The sequence below is a fragment of the Heloderma suspectum genome, chromosome 7 (genome assembly GCF_057233095.1).
Source record: "Heloderma suspectum isolate Gila_16-S chromosome 7, 16-S_ref, whole genome shotgun sequence".
NCBI lineage: Eukaryota > Metazoa > Chordata > Lepidosauria > Squamata > Helodermatidae > Heloderma > Heloderma suspectum.
The window spans coordinates 125,374,885-125,391,468 of record NC_139464.1 but is presented as its reverse complement, the minus strand read 5'-3'; the positions used below and the strand labels follow the sequence as shown (position 1 = coordinate 125,391,468).

Sequence of the window (16,584 nt, the reverse complement as noted above, 5' to 3'; positions counted from 1 at the left end):
AACAAATACATTAAGCAATCACAGGCCAGTTTCAGGCTGATGTTTGACAAGTTGGTATGCACAGGGTTCTGCAACAGGGCCCAACACAAGTCTTACCCTTTCCTTCTCCCTGCCCTTTCCAACCGTTCCTTCTTCCTCTCTTCCCACAACTGCCTTGGATGTTTTGCATGGAAGGTGGGCTCCTTTTCACTCCCAGCTCCCTCACTGGCTTAGAGGGATTCCTTGGATTATTCAGGAGATGCTCTTCTAGGTATCTCAATAAAGAGTCTTGTTGTGCCAGAAACAGATTTATTGTGGTATACACTCTATCAGATGCATCTGACAAAGGGAGCTCTAAGATGGCTTTACATTAAAGAAAAAAACTGCAATCCTACCATTGTGGAGTCTTTCTGCATTTACAGCGGGCGACCGCATATTTTTAATTTTTAAAATATTAAAATATTTTTAATATTTTAATTTTCAGTGTTCCAGAACTCAGTGAACCTGCGTCATCTTGGCTGTTCTAATAGAGCAACAATCCAGTATACTATGATACCTCATTTTCTCAGGATCTTTTTAACATGGGAATATCTCTGGATGTGACTTGGAGGTTGATGACATCATGAAAAGGACCCACAAACTTCCATGGATGAGCAATTTCAATAGCAGGATAAAAGTGCCGTGTGAAGAATATAGGAAGGGGAAGGAAGGCCAAGCTACACAGGCAGATAGCACAGAATTGCAGGGATGGCGTCAGGAAGGCTAAAGCTGAGAACAAGCTGAGGTTAGTGAGGGATGCTAAAAGCAACAAAAAGGCTTTCTTCAGCTACATGCATAGTAAAAGGCAGAGGAAAGAAATGGTGGTTCAGCTGTTAAATAAGGATGGCAAAACAATAACAGATGACAAAGAAAAGGCAGAGGTGCTCAATTCCTACTTTGGCTCAGTCTTCTCCCAAAAGAGGTCTATGACCCCCCCCCCCCGGCAACGGCGAAATACAGGTTGAAGGGGCAGGGTTGCAGCTTGAGATCGATAGGCATATGGTCAAGGAACACCTAATTACTTGGAATGAGTTCAGATCGCCAGGGCCAGATGAACTGCATCCTAGAGTAATAAAGGAACTGGCAGAAGAACTCTCAGAACCGCTGTCTATTCTCTTTGAGAAATCATGAAGGACGGGGGAAGTGCCAGATGACTGGAGGAGGGCTAAAGTTGTCCCTATCTTCAAAAATGACAAAAAGAAGGAACCTGGGAACTACAGACCAGTCAGTCTGACATCAGTCCCTGGGAAAATTCTGGAGCAGATGATAAAGCAATCCATCTGGAAGCACCTTGAAAACAATGCCATGATTACTCGAAGCCAACATGGATTTGTCAAAAACAAGTCCTGCCAGACAAATCTAATCTCATTTTTTGATCAAGTAACCTCCCTTGTAGACCGTGGGAATGCTGTGGACATCATATACCTTGACTTCAGCAAAGCTTTTGACAAAGTGCCCCATGATATCCTGATGAGCAAACTAGCTCAAAGTGGACTGGATGAAACAACTATCATGTGGATCCACAGTTGGCTACAGAATCGGACTCAAAGAGTGCTTATCAGTGGGATCTTCTCAAACTAGGGAGAGGTAACGAGTGGGGTACCGCAGGGCTCAGTCCTGGGCCCAGTGCTCTTCCACATTTTTATTAATGACTTGGAGGAGGAGGTGCAGGGAATGCTGATCAGATTTTCAGATGACACAAAACTGGGCGGGATAGCTAATACCCTGGAAGACAGAAACAGAATTCAAAGTCATCTTGATAGGCTGGAGCGCTGGGCAGCAAATAACAGAATGACATTTAATAGGGATAAATGCCAAGTTCTGCACCTAGGAAAAGGAAGCCAAATGCACAGTTACAAGATGGGCGAAACTTGGCTCAACAATACTACAAGCGAAAGGATCTTGGAATTGTTGTCAATCACAAGCTGAATATGAGCCTACAATGTGATGTGGCTGCAAAGAAGGCCAATGCTTTTGGGGGCTGCATTAATAGAAGTATAGCTTCCAAATCACATAAAGTACTACTCAGCACTGGTTAGACCTCATCATGAGTACTGTGTCCACTTCTGGGCACCACACTTTAAGAAGGATGCAGACAAACTGGAGAGGGTTCAGAGGAGGGCAACAAAGATGATCAGGGGACTGGAAACAAAGCCCTGTGAGGAGAGACTGAAAGAACTGGGCATGTTTAGCCTTGAGAAGAGAAGACTGAGGGGAGATATGACAGCGCTCTTCAAGGGCTTGAAAGGTTGTCACAGAGAGGAAGGCCAGGATCTCTTCTCAATCATCCCAGAGTGCAGGACACGGAATCGTGGGCTCAAGTGACAGGAAGCCAGATTCCGGCTGAACGTCAGGAAAAACCTCCTGAGTGTCAGAGCAATACGACAATGGAATCGATTACCTGGGGAGGCGGTGGGCTCTCCCACACTGGAGGCATCCAAGACGAGGCTGGGCAGCCACCTGTCAGGGATGCTCTGACTTGGACTCCTGCACTGAGCAGGGGGTTGGACTCGATGGCCTTGTAGGCCCCTCCCAACCCTACTATTCTATGATTCTGTGAAGAAGCTCCTAATCCATGAAAGCTCATGCCTCAATTCATTTATTATTTATTATTTATTATTATTTAAGGGGCCCGACTCTGTCAGTTTTGCTGCAATAGACTTACATTGTACTTCTCTAGAATTTGTCTTTGTATAGTATCTCAGCTTATCAAGCTTAACACAAAATTATTCTTCCTTGGTTTACAGAGGTCAGCATTATAAATAAACAAAAACAACACTTCATGCCAGATGGTGCTGGGAAAAGGAAGATGCAATAAGAGATTTAAATAAAAATGATGGTTTTATAGAATATTTATTGACCTGTCAATATAATTACCCCGTCATGGATCACTGCCTTGTTGTGGCGAAGGGGCTTGCGTCACTCAGTGAAGCCATAAGCTATGCCGTGCAGGGCCACCCAAGACGGACAGGTCATGGCGGAGAGTTCTGACAAAATGTGGTCCACTGGAGAAGGAAATGGCAACCCACTCCAGGATTCTTGCCAAGAAAACCCCATGGAACGTATCACAAGGCTAAAAGAGATGACGCCGGAAGATGAGCCCCTCAGGTCGGAAGGTGTCCAATATGCTACTGGGGAAGAGCAGAGGGTATTTCCAAGTAGCGCCAGAAAGAGTGAAGCGGCTGGGCCAAACCCGAAAGGACACTCAGCTGTGGATGTGTCTGGTGGTGAAAAGAAAATCCGATGCTGTAAAGAACAATATTGTTTAGGAACCTGGAATGTCAGATCAATGAATCAAGGTAAGCTGGAGGTGGTCAAACATGAGATGGCAAGATTGAACATCGACATCTTGGGAGTCAGCGAACTCAAATGGACAGGCATGGGCGAATTTAATTCAGGTGACCATCATATCTACTATTGTGGGCAAGAATCCCTTAGAAGAAATGGAGTAGCACTCATAGTCAACAAAAGGGTGGGAAAAGCAGTACTGGGGTACAATCTTAAAAACGACAGAATGATCTCAGTACGAATCCAAGGCAAACCATTCAACATCACAGTAATTCAAGTCTATGCCCCAACCACTGAGGCCGAAGAAGCTGAGGTTGATCGGTTCTATGAAGACCTACAACACCTTCTAGAACTAACACCAAAAAAAGATGTCCTCTTCATCATAGGGGATTGGAATGCTAAAGTAGGAAGTCAAGAAATCACCGGGATAACAGGCAGGCATGGCCTTGGTGTACAAAATGAAGCAGGACAAAAGCTAATAGAGTTTTGCCAAGAGAACATGCTGATCATAGCAAACACTCTTTTCCAACAGCACAAGAGGCGACTCTACACATGGACGTCACCAGATGGTCAATATCGAAATCAGATTGATTATGTCCTTTGCAGCCAAAGATGGAGAAGCTCCATACAGTCAGTAAAAACAAGACCTGGAGCTGACTGTGGCTCAGATCATGAGCTGCTTCTTGCAAAATTTCGGCTTAAATTGAAGAACGTAGGGAAAGCCACTAAACCTTTCAGGTATGACCTAAATCATATCCCTGATGAATATACAGTGGAGGTGAGGAATAGATTTCAGGGATTAGACCTGATAGACAGAGTGCCTGAGGAACTATGGACGGAGGTCCGTAACATTGTTCAGGAGGCAGCAACGAAATCCGTCCCAAAGAAAAAGAAATGCAAGAAAGCCAAGTGGCTGTCTGATGAGGCTTTACAAGTAGCTCACGAAAGAAGGGCAGCGAAAAGCAAGGGAGAAAGGGGAAGATATACCCAACTGAATGCAGAGTTCCAGAGAATAGCAAGGAGAGACAAGAAGGCCTTCTTAAATGAACAATGCAAAGAAATCGAGGAAAACAACAGAATGGGAAAGACTAGAGATCTCTTCAAGAAAATTGGAGATCTCAAGGGAACGTTTTGTGCAAAGACGGGCATGATAAAGGACCAAGAAGGCAGGGACCTAACAGAAGCAGATGAGATTAAGAAGAGGTGGCAAGAATACACAGAAGAACTATACAGGAAAGATCTGAATGTCCCTGATAGCCATGATAGTACAGTCACTGAACTTGAGCCGGACATCCTCGAGAGTGAAGTCAAGTGGGCCTTAGGAAGCATTAGTAACAACAAGGCTAGCAGAGATGACAGTATTCCAGCCGAGCTATTTAAAATCCTAAAAGATGATGCTGTTAAAGTGCTGCATTCAATATGCCAACAAATCTGGAACACTCAACAGTGGCCACAAGACTGGAAAAGGTCAGTTTACATTCCAATTCCAAAGAAGGGCAACGCCAAAGAGTGTTCGAACTACCGCACAATTGCGCTCATTTCACATGCCAGCAAGGTGATACTCAAAATCCTACAAGCTAGGCTTCAGCAGTATGCGAACCGAGAACTACCGGAAGTACAAGCTGGGTTTCGAAGAGGCAGAGGAACTAGAGATCAAATCGCCAACATTCGCTGCATCATGGAGAAAGCAAGAGAATTCCAGAAAAACGTCTATTTCTGCTTCCTTGACTATGCTAAAGCCTTTGATTGTGTGGATCACAACAAACTGTGGCAAATTCTTAAAGTGATGGGAGTACCAGACCACCTTACCTGTCTCCTGAGAAACCTGTACGAGGGTCAAGAAGCAACAGTAAGAACCAGACATGGAACAACCGAGTGGTTCAAAATTGGGAAAGGAGTACGACAAGGCTGCATATTGTCACCCTGCTTATTTAACTTATATGCAGAGTACATAATGAGAAATGCCGGGTTGGATGAATCAGAGATCGGAATTAAGATTGCCGGGAGAATTATCAACAACCTCCGATATGCAGACGATACCACCCTAATGGCAGAAAGCAAAGAGGATCTCAAGAGCCTCTTGTTGAGGGTGAAAGAGGAGAGTGCAAAAGCTGGTTTGAAACTCAACATTAAAAAAACGAAGATCATGGCATCTGGCCCTATCACTTCCTGGCATATAGAAGGGGAAGAAATGGAAGCAGTGACAGATTTTACTTTCTTGGGCTCCAAGATCACCGCAGACGGTGACTGTAGCCATGAAATTAAAAGACGCTTGCTCCTTGGGAGGAAAGCTATGGCCAACCTAGACAGCATAGTAAGAAGCAGAGACATCACCTTGCCGACAAAGGTCCGTCTAATCAAAGCTATGGTTTTCCCAGTAGTAATGTATGGCTGTGAGAGCTGGACTATAAGGAAGGCTGAGCGCCGAAGAATTGATGCTTTCGAACTGTGGTGCTGGAGAAGACTCTTACGAGTCCCCTGGACTGCAAGGAGGTCAAATCAGTCCATCCTAAAGGAAATCAACCCTGACTGCTCTTTGGAAGGACAGATAATGAAGCTGAAGCTCCAATATTTTGGCCACCTAATGCGAAGAGAAAACTCCCTGGAAAAGGCCCTGATGCTGGGAAAGACTGAAGGCAAAAGGAGAAGGGGACGGCAGAGGATGAGATGGCTAGATAGCATCACGGATGCAATGAATATGAACTTGAGCACGCTCCGGGAGAGAGCGCAGGACAGGAAGGCCTGGCGTGCTATGGTCCATGGGGTCACGAAGAGTCGGACACGACTGAATGACTGAACAACAACAACAACAATATAATTATATGTAACACACAAAAACTGAGATATGTGAAGATTTACAGACTTTCCCCATAAAATCATTATTCTAAAAAAGAAACAATGGGCCATCGGTGAAAAGCAAGGCTATTCCTTACCAAGTGTTGCAGTCTTTTGTCACAGTCTCTCCGGGAGCATACTCTTGACCATTGTGAAAACAGGGGCATTTTTCAGGTACTATGCATTTGCTTCCATGTCGTACCTAGAACAGATACAAAAATGTTATGGAACCTTTATAGCTAAGATAATAAATCTGGTAGCACACAGCAGGGAAATGAAAACAAGACACATTAGAGAAGGATCTGTAAGTTAAACGACACATAATATTAGTCATGTGGTGTTTAAGCAAGTGTACTTAACCTGGGAACTTATTCTGGAGAAAAAACAGCTGCAGAGCCCTGATCCAAAATGTGTTCCCAGTCCAGATCAGAGCCACTGAAAATCATTCCTTCCTGGCTGCTTTTGCTCCTGTTTACTGCAAACAGCAGGCCAGAGTTATTATCTGTTATCTGAGCAGAGTCAAATATTCCGTTAAGCCAAGAATTCCACAGTGTAGGTAGCAACTTCTCTTTTTAAAAAATTCCATTCTGGTATCATTAGCTCGCAAGGGCAGCAGCAAGAGAAGCATATAGCATAGCAAGCCTTCTCTTACTAGCCCCCAGCTATAACGGCAGGGACAGGAAAACAAGCAGTATTCAGTGGCAAAGGTGACTACCTAAGACCACCCTTGACTAGGGATGGGTGAGAATTTTGTTTCAGTTTATTTTGGTAAGATTTTACCAAAACTCACAATTTTCTTCGTATTTGCAATGAAAAGAACTTAAGATTTTAAAAATATCAAATGTGAGGGAAACCGAAACTGACAGATTCATCCATCCAGGCCCAAGGGTTTGAGTGATCTTAAAAGACGGGGTTTGAATCCCCATGTATTCAGCTATGCTTGTGGTGCTGAACTGGGGTCGTCACTTTTTTCTGGCAGCCTCCTCATCTTTAACAGCTCTATGGCAGGCACATGGCCTCTCTCTACTGGGGATAGGCTATAGCATATATATGACCTATGGCATATGGCTGATGCAGATGGATGAGAATTTTGTTTCAGTGTGTTTCTTATACGATTAGCAAAATTCTCTTCATAGTTGGGATAAAAAGAACTTGGGATTTTAAAAATGTGAATGTGGGAAAAAGTAAAACTGACGGCTATGTTCATCCCTATCCTTGGTTCCTTTAAAAGCTGCATTTTGAAACTGTTCAGAGCATCATTCATATTTACAGAACTTTCTCTAACATTGTTAAAAATGTTAGCATTTCATTACAATTTTTTAAAAAAATTGTTCTTTTTGCTGTAATAATGTTAATACTTTAAAAATACCATTTGACCATCATTTGACAATATTTGCCTGGTCAATTAACCAGTTCTTTTCCGACCAGTCAAATGCTTAACCCAAGGGTCTATCCTAGGAACTGTGAGGGGATAAGTAGGATAAATGCTCTAAAAATGGTGCACCAAAGATGTGCCAAAAATGCCAAAATGTGCATAGCCAATCCTAAGCAGTATGAGATACCCATAGCTCCTGAAATGAGATCTGAATTCCCTCATTGGCACCCACAGCATCTATGCTTTCCTACCATTCTTTCCCTGGTTCTTGAAGAGGGACAGGCAGAGAACAGATTATGTGGCTTCACCTCCTTTCTTGTGAAAGGGGGAATTTGGCCATATGCTGCTTGCTATGGGGGAGGGGCACAATTTCATTTATTTATTTATTTATTTATTTATTATTTCTATACTGCCCAATAGCCAAAGCTCTCGTCCCACATCTACACAACTTTAAAAGTCAGAGGAGTCCTGTCGTATTTTACATCCAGGATTGTGTAATTTCATCGTCCCAGTTGAGGTAAGAGGAAGAGTTGAGCAATGCTGCCCTCTAGTGCCAGACAAAATCCTATTCCTGCTTTATCAAATGGAACAATGTGATACTAAAACCTAGGGATGTACGAAAGTCACTTACCTTTTTGAAGGGTGACATTCACGGTGGGGGGGAGGCGCTCCATCCCTCCCCCTGAAATTCTCCCTGGCCGGCTCTGCTCCACCGCGACTGCGCGGAGCCGCTGGCTGGGGCCGCCCACAGCAGGCCATCCAGCTGCTGGGCTGCACAGGGACGCAAATGGCGGCCGCCGTAGCCCCCGCCGTTTGCGTCCCTGTATTTTGCCGTGATAGGCTACGTAAATATTTATGTCGCCTATCACGGCCTCCGCAGGGGCACAAATGGCATCACTGCATTAGCCGTGATAGGCTACATAATTATTTACGTAGCCTATCACAGCTATAATGAAGAAGCGAATGGCGGCCGCAGACGCCATTCGCAAAGCAGTGCAAACGGCAACAGGTAAGTGCTCTGTTTCGTGCCCCTTTCGCGGGATGGGGGGGTGAGTGGCTTCATTCCACCACGAATTTTTGGGGGCCGAATGTCACCAAGATCCGTGGCGGAATTCTCTGACATCCCTACTAAAACCTACGGTAAGACACGCAACATGCCTGCCATCATGAGGGCTGAGTGTGTGCAGAGGTGCCTTGTCTATTGCAAGGAATGTGGGGCGGGAGGTGCCTACGGAGCGGCCCTGCGCATTTATTTATTTATTTATCGCCCATCTGGCGATGTACAACAATAAAAACAGTTTACACAATAAAATTCAACATTAAAAACACATTTCTAAAATTACCCTGGCCCACCCCAAATGGCTGCCTGAACAACCATGTTTTTGATGCATGGCGGAAGCTCATTAAAGAGGGGGCATGGCGGAGTTCCCTGGGGAGGGAGTTCCACAGAGTGGGGGCCACCACAGAGAAGGTCCTCTCCCTCGTCCCCTCCAGCCTAGCTGTCCTGGCTGATGGGACAGAGAGAAGGCCATCCAAGGCTGATCTTGTTGAGCGGCCTGTCTGGTGTTGCTGGAGGCGCTCCTTAACATAGGCTGGGCCAGAACCATATAGGGTTTTAAAGGTCAAAACCAACACCTTGAATCTGGCCCAGAAAACAACTGGTAACCAGTGCAACTCCTTCAGCACTGGAGTGATGTGATCTCGCCGGCGGCTGCCTTTAATCAGGCGAGCTGCCGCATTCTGTACCAGCTGCAGCTTCCGAACCGTCTTCAAGGGTAACCCCAAGGAGAGCGCATTACAGTAGTCTAAATGAGAGGAGACCAGGGCATGTACTACCGATGGGAGCAGATGGTCGGGAAGGAAGGGGCGCAGCCGCTGTATCAGATGGAGTTGATACAGTGCTGTCCGGCTCACAGCTGACACCTGAGCCTCCATGGACAGCTGGGAGTCCAAAATGACCCCCAGGCTGCAGACCTGGTCTTTCAAGGGTAGCCATACCCCATTCAACACCAGGTCAACATCCCCCAGCCTCCTCTTGTCTCCCACCAAAAGTACCTCAGTCTTGTCAGGGTTCAGCTTCAGCTTGTTCCTCCCCATCCAGCCACTCACCGTCTCCAGACATTTGGATAGGGATTCTACGGCCAACCTTGGTGAAGATTTGAACGAGAGGTAGAGCTGCGTGTCATCCGCATACTGATGACACCGCACCCCAAACCTCCTGATGATCGCCCCCAGTGACAATGCCCACCAGTTCCTCCTTGTACCTGCACCCCCTGCTGCATTGCTTAAACAGCCCACTGCCCTCTGACTGGGCACCCGGGACAACAGAAAGGACACCCTTGCCATGCCTTGCCTTCCCCCCTTTGCTTTTCCAGCCAGAAAAAAATGGAAACTGTGAGAGAGGGAGCTTCACGCTGCAGTGCCTTGAGCTTGGTCGGTGAAGGATGGGGGAAACTGGCAATTGGGGGGTGCTAGGCCTTCAGACCCTTTCAAGTTGCAACTTGCCACGCAAGGGAGGCAGATGGAGTGAGGAGGGTAATTCCTTGCCCACCCATATGGTGTTGGTGTTCAGGCCCATTTCTCCCTCATGGAGGAGGAGGAGGAAGGAGAGGTCTCTCCTTGTCCACGTGGTGGTCGTGGAAGTTGATGACAGCAGCAGCACTGGGCACTCAGGCTCACTTCTTCCATGGAGGGGGGGGGTGAAGGCATCCACTGAGAGGAGGAGGAGGATCCCTGTGTTGGCCTCAGCCTTTTCACTCTCATGGGCAAGGGGGGTGGAGGGGGCGGAATTCCCTGCCCGCCTATTTTGCTGGAAGAGGAAGTGGAGGTGGCCCTCGGCTCAGCCAGCCATTTTCACTGCCAGGGGAGTTTGGTGGTGATGGAGAGACTTCCTGCCTCCCTCCCTGCTACGCTCAACGCTGAGCCCAACCAGCCCTTTCCACTATCAAGGCGGGTGGAGATGGGGGGGATGGGAGCAGTCCCCACTTGCCTCCCTTGTACTGCTGTTGGGAGAGGAGGTGCTGGGTCCAGGAGATGCTTTTTGGACACCTGGAGCAGAACAAGAGTGGTGGTAGCAGCAGCAGCAGCAGCACTGTGTCAGCAAGTCTTATTCTGGAGACAGGACCTAGGCCATGTTTCCACGACAAGGGAAAGAGAAGCTATTGGAGGAGTACTGGACTTTTTAAAAGGAATCAGCAATGCTGCGAGCAGGGCTCCATGAGCAGGTTCTCCGCAGCCGTAAAAACCGCTTCACAGAACATACTTCCTGGCGGGGATGGGGGTTGGAGTGAATGTCATCTGACCGGCAGGGGCTGCTCAACCATAAAGACAGCCTTCCCCCCTCCCATCCCTGAAAGTCCAGATGCAGCTGCATTTCAGGAGCAAGCCTCATTGAGCACAATGGGAGTTATTTCTGAGTAGACACACATATGCTTGTGCTGGGAAAGGGCGGGGGGAACTCAAAGATGGAAACCTGCCCCCATTTTAACCTGCAGGACTGCACTGACCACAAGGGGAGATACTTCTGAGGAGACAGTAACGGGTTTCTTGTGGGAAAGAGTGCAGTAAACACAAAGGCAGAAACCAGCCCCCATTTTAATGCAGAGGATCTCTAAGAAAGCTGTGAAGTACTTTCTTCCTAAGACAATTAATCAGAGCCTCAAGATCGCGCTTAATTGCACTTAAGGAATTGGACTTTAACGTGTGCCATTTCAATTGAGGGGGATCTCTATAAGTTTTGATGTGGGCATTCAAAGGCAAGCCTCCTTCAGTACAATGGGAGTTACTTCTGAGGAGACACTAATGGGTTTGTTGTGGGAAAGAGAGAAGTAAACACAAAGATGGAAACCAAGGAGAATCAGAGTCCCGCGATCACTCTGTGCCATGTCAGTTGAGGGGCTTCTCTGTTATTTCTGTGGGCATTGAGAGGGCAAGCCTCATTCAGCACAATGGGAGGAAACACCCCTTGAGTGGGGTCAGGGTGAAAGGCACACCCCTGGGCAGGGCCAGCATGTTGTTGTTCAGTCATTAAGTCGTGTCCGACTCTTCGTGACCCCATTGACCATAGCACACCAGGCCTTCCTGTCCTCCACTCTCTCCCGGAGCGTGCTCAAGCTCAAGTCCATATTCATTGCATTGGTGATGCTATCTAGCCATCTCATCCCCTGCCGTCCCCTTCTCCTTTTGCCTTCAATGTTTCCCAGCATCAGGTTTTTTTCCAGGGAGTTTTCTCTTCACATTTGGTGGCCAAAATATTGGAGCTTCAGCTTCAGTATCTGTCCTTCCAATGAGCACTCGGGGTTGATTTCCTTTAGGATTGACTGATCTGACCCCCCTTGCAGTCCAGGGGACTCATAAGAGTCTTCTCCAGCATCACAGTTCGAAAGCATCAATTCTTTGGCACTCAGCCTTCCTTATAGTCCAGCTCTCACAGCCATACGTTGCTACTGGGAAAACCATAGCTTTGATTATACGAACCTTTGTCGGCAAGGTGATGCTTCATACTATGCTACCAAGGTGTGCCATAGCTTTCCTCCCAAGGAGCAAGTGTCTTTTAATTTCATGGCTACAGTCACCGTCTGCGGTGATCTTGGAGCCCAGGAAAGTAAAATCTGTCACTGGTTCCATTTCTTCCCCTTCTATATGCCAGGAAGTGATGGGGCCAGATGCCAAGATTTTTGTTTTTTTAATGTTGAGTTTCAAACCAGCTTTTGCACTCTCCTCTTTCACCCTCAACAAGAGGCTCTTGAGATCCTCTTCACTTTCTGCCATTAGGGTGGTATCATCTGCGTATCTGAGGTTGTTGATAATTCTCCCGGCAATCTTAATTCTGACCTGTGATTCATCCAACCCTGTGTTTCTCATGATGTACTCTGCATATAAGTTAAATAAGCAGGGCGACAATATGCAGCCTTGTCGTACTCCTTTCCCAATTTTGAACCAATCGGTTGTTCCATGTCTGGTTCTTACTGTTGCTTCTTGACCCTCATACAGGTTTCTCAGGAGACAGGTAAGGTGGTCTGGTACTCCCATCACTTTAAGAATTTACCACAGTTTGTTGTGATCCACACAATCAAAGCCTTTAGCGTAGTCAATGAAGCAGAAATAGACGTTTTTCTGGAATTCTCTTGCTTTCTCCATGATCCAGCGAATGTTGGCGATTTGATCTCTAGTTCATCTGCCTCTTTGAAACCCAGCTTGTACTTCCAGCAGTTCTAGGTTCGCATACTGCTGAAGCCTAGCTTGTAGGATTTTGAGCATCACCTTGCTGGCATGTGAAATGAGCGCAATTGTGCGGTAGTTTGAACACTCTTTGGCATTGCCCTTCTTTGGAACTGGAATATAAACCGACCTTTTCCAGTCTTGTGGCTACTGTTGAGTGTTCCAAATTTGTTGGCATATTGAGTGCAGCACTTTAACAGCATCATCTTTTAGGATCTTAAATAGCTCCACTGGAATACTGTCATCTCCGCTAGCTTTGTTGTTAGTAATGCTTCCTAAGGCCCACTTGACTTCACTCTCGAGGATGTCCGGCTCAAGTTCAGTGACCGCACTATCATGGCTATCAGGGACATTCAGATCTTTCCTGTATAGTTCTTCTGTGTATTCTTGCCACCTCTTCTTAATCTCATCTGCTTCTGTTAGGTCCCTGCCTTCTTTGTCCTTTATCATGTCCGTCTTTGCACAAAATGTTCCATTGAGATCTCCGATTTTCTTGAAGAGATCTCTAGTCTTTCCCATTCCGTTGTTTTCCTCGATTTCTTTGCTTTGTTCATTTAAGAAGGCCTTCTTGTCTCTCCTTGCTATTCTCTGGAACTTTGCATTCAATTGGATATATCTTCCCCTTTCTCCCTTGCTTTTCGCTTCCCTTCTTTCCTCAGCTACTTGTAAAGGGCCAGCATACCTGAGATCAATACGGGGGCTGGGGCACACAGCAACTATACCGGGGAGAACCTCACTACTTGAGGAAAAGAATTGGATTTCAAGCAGTCTCAGGAAATCCGGTTTTTCCTTGATAAGCTCCAGGGTGGCTGTGGGATGGCCACGGTGTCATGTATCCCTAATGACCTCCACACACAGCCAGCTCAGACTACATCACTGGTGGAAACACACACACCCCAGAGCCGCTGCCACCCTAATCTGCAGCATTTATTCCATCCACCCCAATTTCCCCATCCTCCTCTGCCCCTTCTTGTCTTCCGTAGCAGAGAGGCAGCCATGTGCCACCTCCTTCCTCCTGTTTTTCCTTCTCTCTCCCCTCACCTCATTTCTGTTGTGGGGACACATCTTGCAGGGACAGGGCTAGCCCCAACTTCCCCCCTTTTCTACTGGTTCCAACAATTGCTTGGCCATGGTTTTCTGTGGGTGGGGGTGTGCATGCGCACACGTGCATGCAAAATCTTTGTATACTAACAGTGATACTCATGGATCTTTAGGATTCTTTTAACAACTCAACAACTCAAATCACCAACAAATTAAAGACTACATTGAGAGGATATATGTAGGTGTATGTGTGCATATGTGTAAGAAAGGGGTGCTGGGTGCAAGGGAAAGAGCAGTCTTATGTAGCTCTACTCAGATCTTACTCCCATTTAAGTGTGTACAGGATTGCAGTGGCACCCATGACACCTTCTCAAAATTCCAAATGTGCCCACAAGCCCAAAAGAGTTGGAGACTTTTGGTTCACCAACTGCAACCCCATCTGGACAGAGATAGCCTGGCTACAGTTATCTACATGCTGATGATCTCTCGCTTCAATTACTGCCATGTGTTGGCTAGGGAGACATTTTTCTCCCTCTCTCAAAATTCTAGAACCCGGGGCCATCCCATGAAGCTGATTGGTGGGAGATTCAGGACAGATAAAAGGAAGGACATCTTCACACAGTGCAGAGCTAAACTATGGGATTCGCTACCACAGGATGTAGTGATGGCCACCAATTTTGGATGGCTTTAAAAGGGGGTTGGACAAATTCCTGGAGGAGAAGGTGATCAATGGCTACTAGTCCGGATGGCTATGTGCTACCTCCAGAATCAGAGGCAGTGAGCCTATGTACACCAGTTGCTGGGGAACATGGGCGGGAGGGTGCTGTTGCACTCACGCCCTGCTTGTGGGTTTCCCGTCGACAGCTGGCCAGCCAATGGATGAACAGAATGCTGGACTAGATGGACCCTTGTCTGCTCCAGCAGGGCTGTTCTTATGGGGCTCCCCTTGAAATGGTCTGGAAGCTTTAGCTGGGCCAAAATAAGCAGCATGACTGTTAAATGGAACGGGATGATCTGAAAATATGTCAGTGCTCTGGGCTTGCAGGCCATTTCCAGGCCCAGTTCAAAGTATTGGTATTGCCCTTTAAATCTACTTGGGCCCAGGTTACCTGAAGGAGGAGCCTCTCCTCCCATATTTACCTAGCCGGATCCCAAGGTCATCTTCAGAGGCCCTCCTCTGGGTGCCTCCACCAAATAGCGAGGCTTTTTCAGTGGTGGCACCCTGGTTATGGGATGCCCTCCCGAGACAAACTTCCCTGGTACCTACATTGTTATTTATTTGGTGCCAGGGAAAGAACTTTGTATACTCCCAGTATCTTGAGTTTTTCAGTTTTTAAAACGTGTTGGCGCTTTTTTCTATACTTGCACTACTGCTGTCCTCTGCTTTGCTTTTTCACGATTTTTGGTGGAAAGCTGGGATACAAAATTTATAATAAATAAATTTTATTTTGGTTTTATTGGGTGGCTTTTAAAATTCTTTTTTGATTTTATGTTGTTTATTATATTTACGTATTTTATGGTGTTAACCTTTATTCTGTGAACTGCCCAGAAGTCTTCAACTATTGGCTGGTTCAGAAATGCTGCAAATGCAGTAAGTAAGTGGGTAAGTAAATAAATAAAAGTAACAACCCTTCTTTCTTGTATGTAAACTGGTGAGGTTGTGTATATCAACAACAGTTTTTGTAAGGAGATGGTGTTTATTAAAACAGCAAATCCCATCATCCTCTGAGGAGATTTGTCCTGCTTGTGGTAATTGCTACTGTTAGAGATCATTCCTATGGTCCCTAGACAGCGTGGGGGGGGGGGCATAGGATAGTTTGGATTCCTGGATCTGAGGTCAGAGACATGCCCCCTCCCCCTCTTCCTTGCAGCTAGCACAGAAAGAACTACACTGGTGGCCTCGGAGAGGAGGGAAAGGGGGCATGCTGGTGGTCGGGGAAGGGAGAGGACTGGGGAGGCGAGTGTATGAGGAATTCTCTGGCCTCCTTTCCACCCCCTCCCCAATGCCTCAGCTAGATGGGCAAAAATGCCCATCTAGCGAAACTGCAGGGCGGGAGGAGCAGGGAGGCAAATATCCACTCTGCATAGGATGCCCACCAGTCTCCAGGTTCAGAGGCTGATGGGCATTCTGGTAGGATTGCGCTCTTAATCTCAAAACTGGGTTGAACAAAAAAACTATAATTTCCCACTTTCAGACAAAACTTTTTTCTTATTAAAGATTTGCTAATGCTGCTCTTTGTCATGCTCAATACAGGATTAATCTGCACCCTTTGTACAGTGTAGTCCCTGTCATAATGAGATTTGCATCCGAGAGAGAGCATGGTAGACCGAGAAGATTCCCATGGCACAACTCCTCCAGAAAGCCCAGCAACTACCAGGGATGGGCAACTTATGGCCCTCTAGATGTTTTGGCCTACAACTCCCACCAACCCTGGTCAATATAACTAATGATGAGGGATGATGGGAGTTGTAGGCCAAAACATCTGGAGGGCCACATGTTGCCCACCCCTGTTCCAAACCAATCACCTCGAGACCAATCTTCACATTGATGTCTTTCGCATATCAATACTGAGCAATGAACCTTTCTTCTGAATATGCCATCACACAGTGAGATTTCAGATATACCACACGGTGAGAATGTTGGATTTAGATTGCTGTTAAATAAATGTGTTCATTACTGAAGAGGTTGTAATTGTTATTACATTTATATCCAGCACAGGACAGAATGCACACTCCCCCACCCCTATTTAATCCCCACAACTCCATGAAGCAGGTCTGGCTGAGAGACTAATCTGCCCAGACAACAC

The 16,584-nt window shown here is 46.4% G+C and overlaps 1 protein-coding gene across 1 annotated transcript in view; it reads right to left on the bottom strand.

Moving 5' to 3' along the window:
* The window catches only part of VWF (von Willebrand factor), a 273,421-nt gene that overhangs the window by 169,731 nt on the left and 87,106 nt on the right, over positions 1–16,584 (bottom strand). The window contains exon 19 of the mRNA XM_084811394.1: positions 6,240–6,343. Coding sequence (XP_084667520.1) covers positions 6,240–6,343 — 104 coding nt within the window. The remainder of the gene's footprint in view (positions 1–6,239; positions 6,344–16,584) is intronic.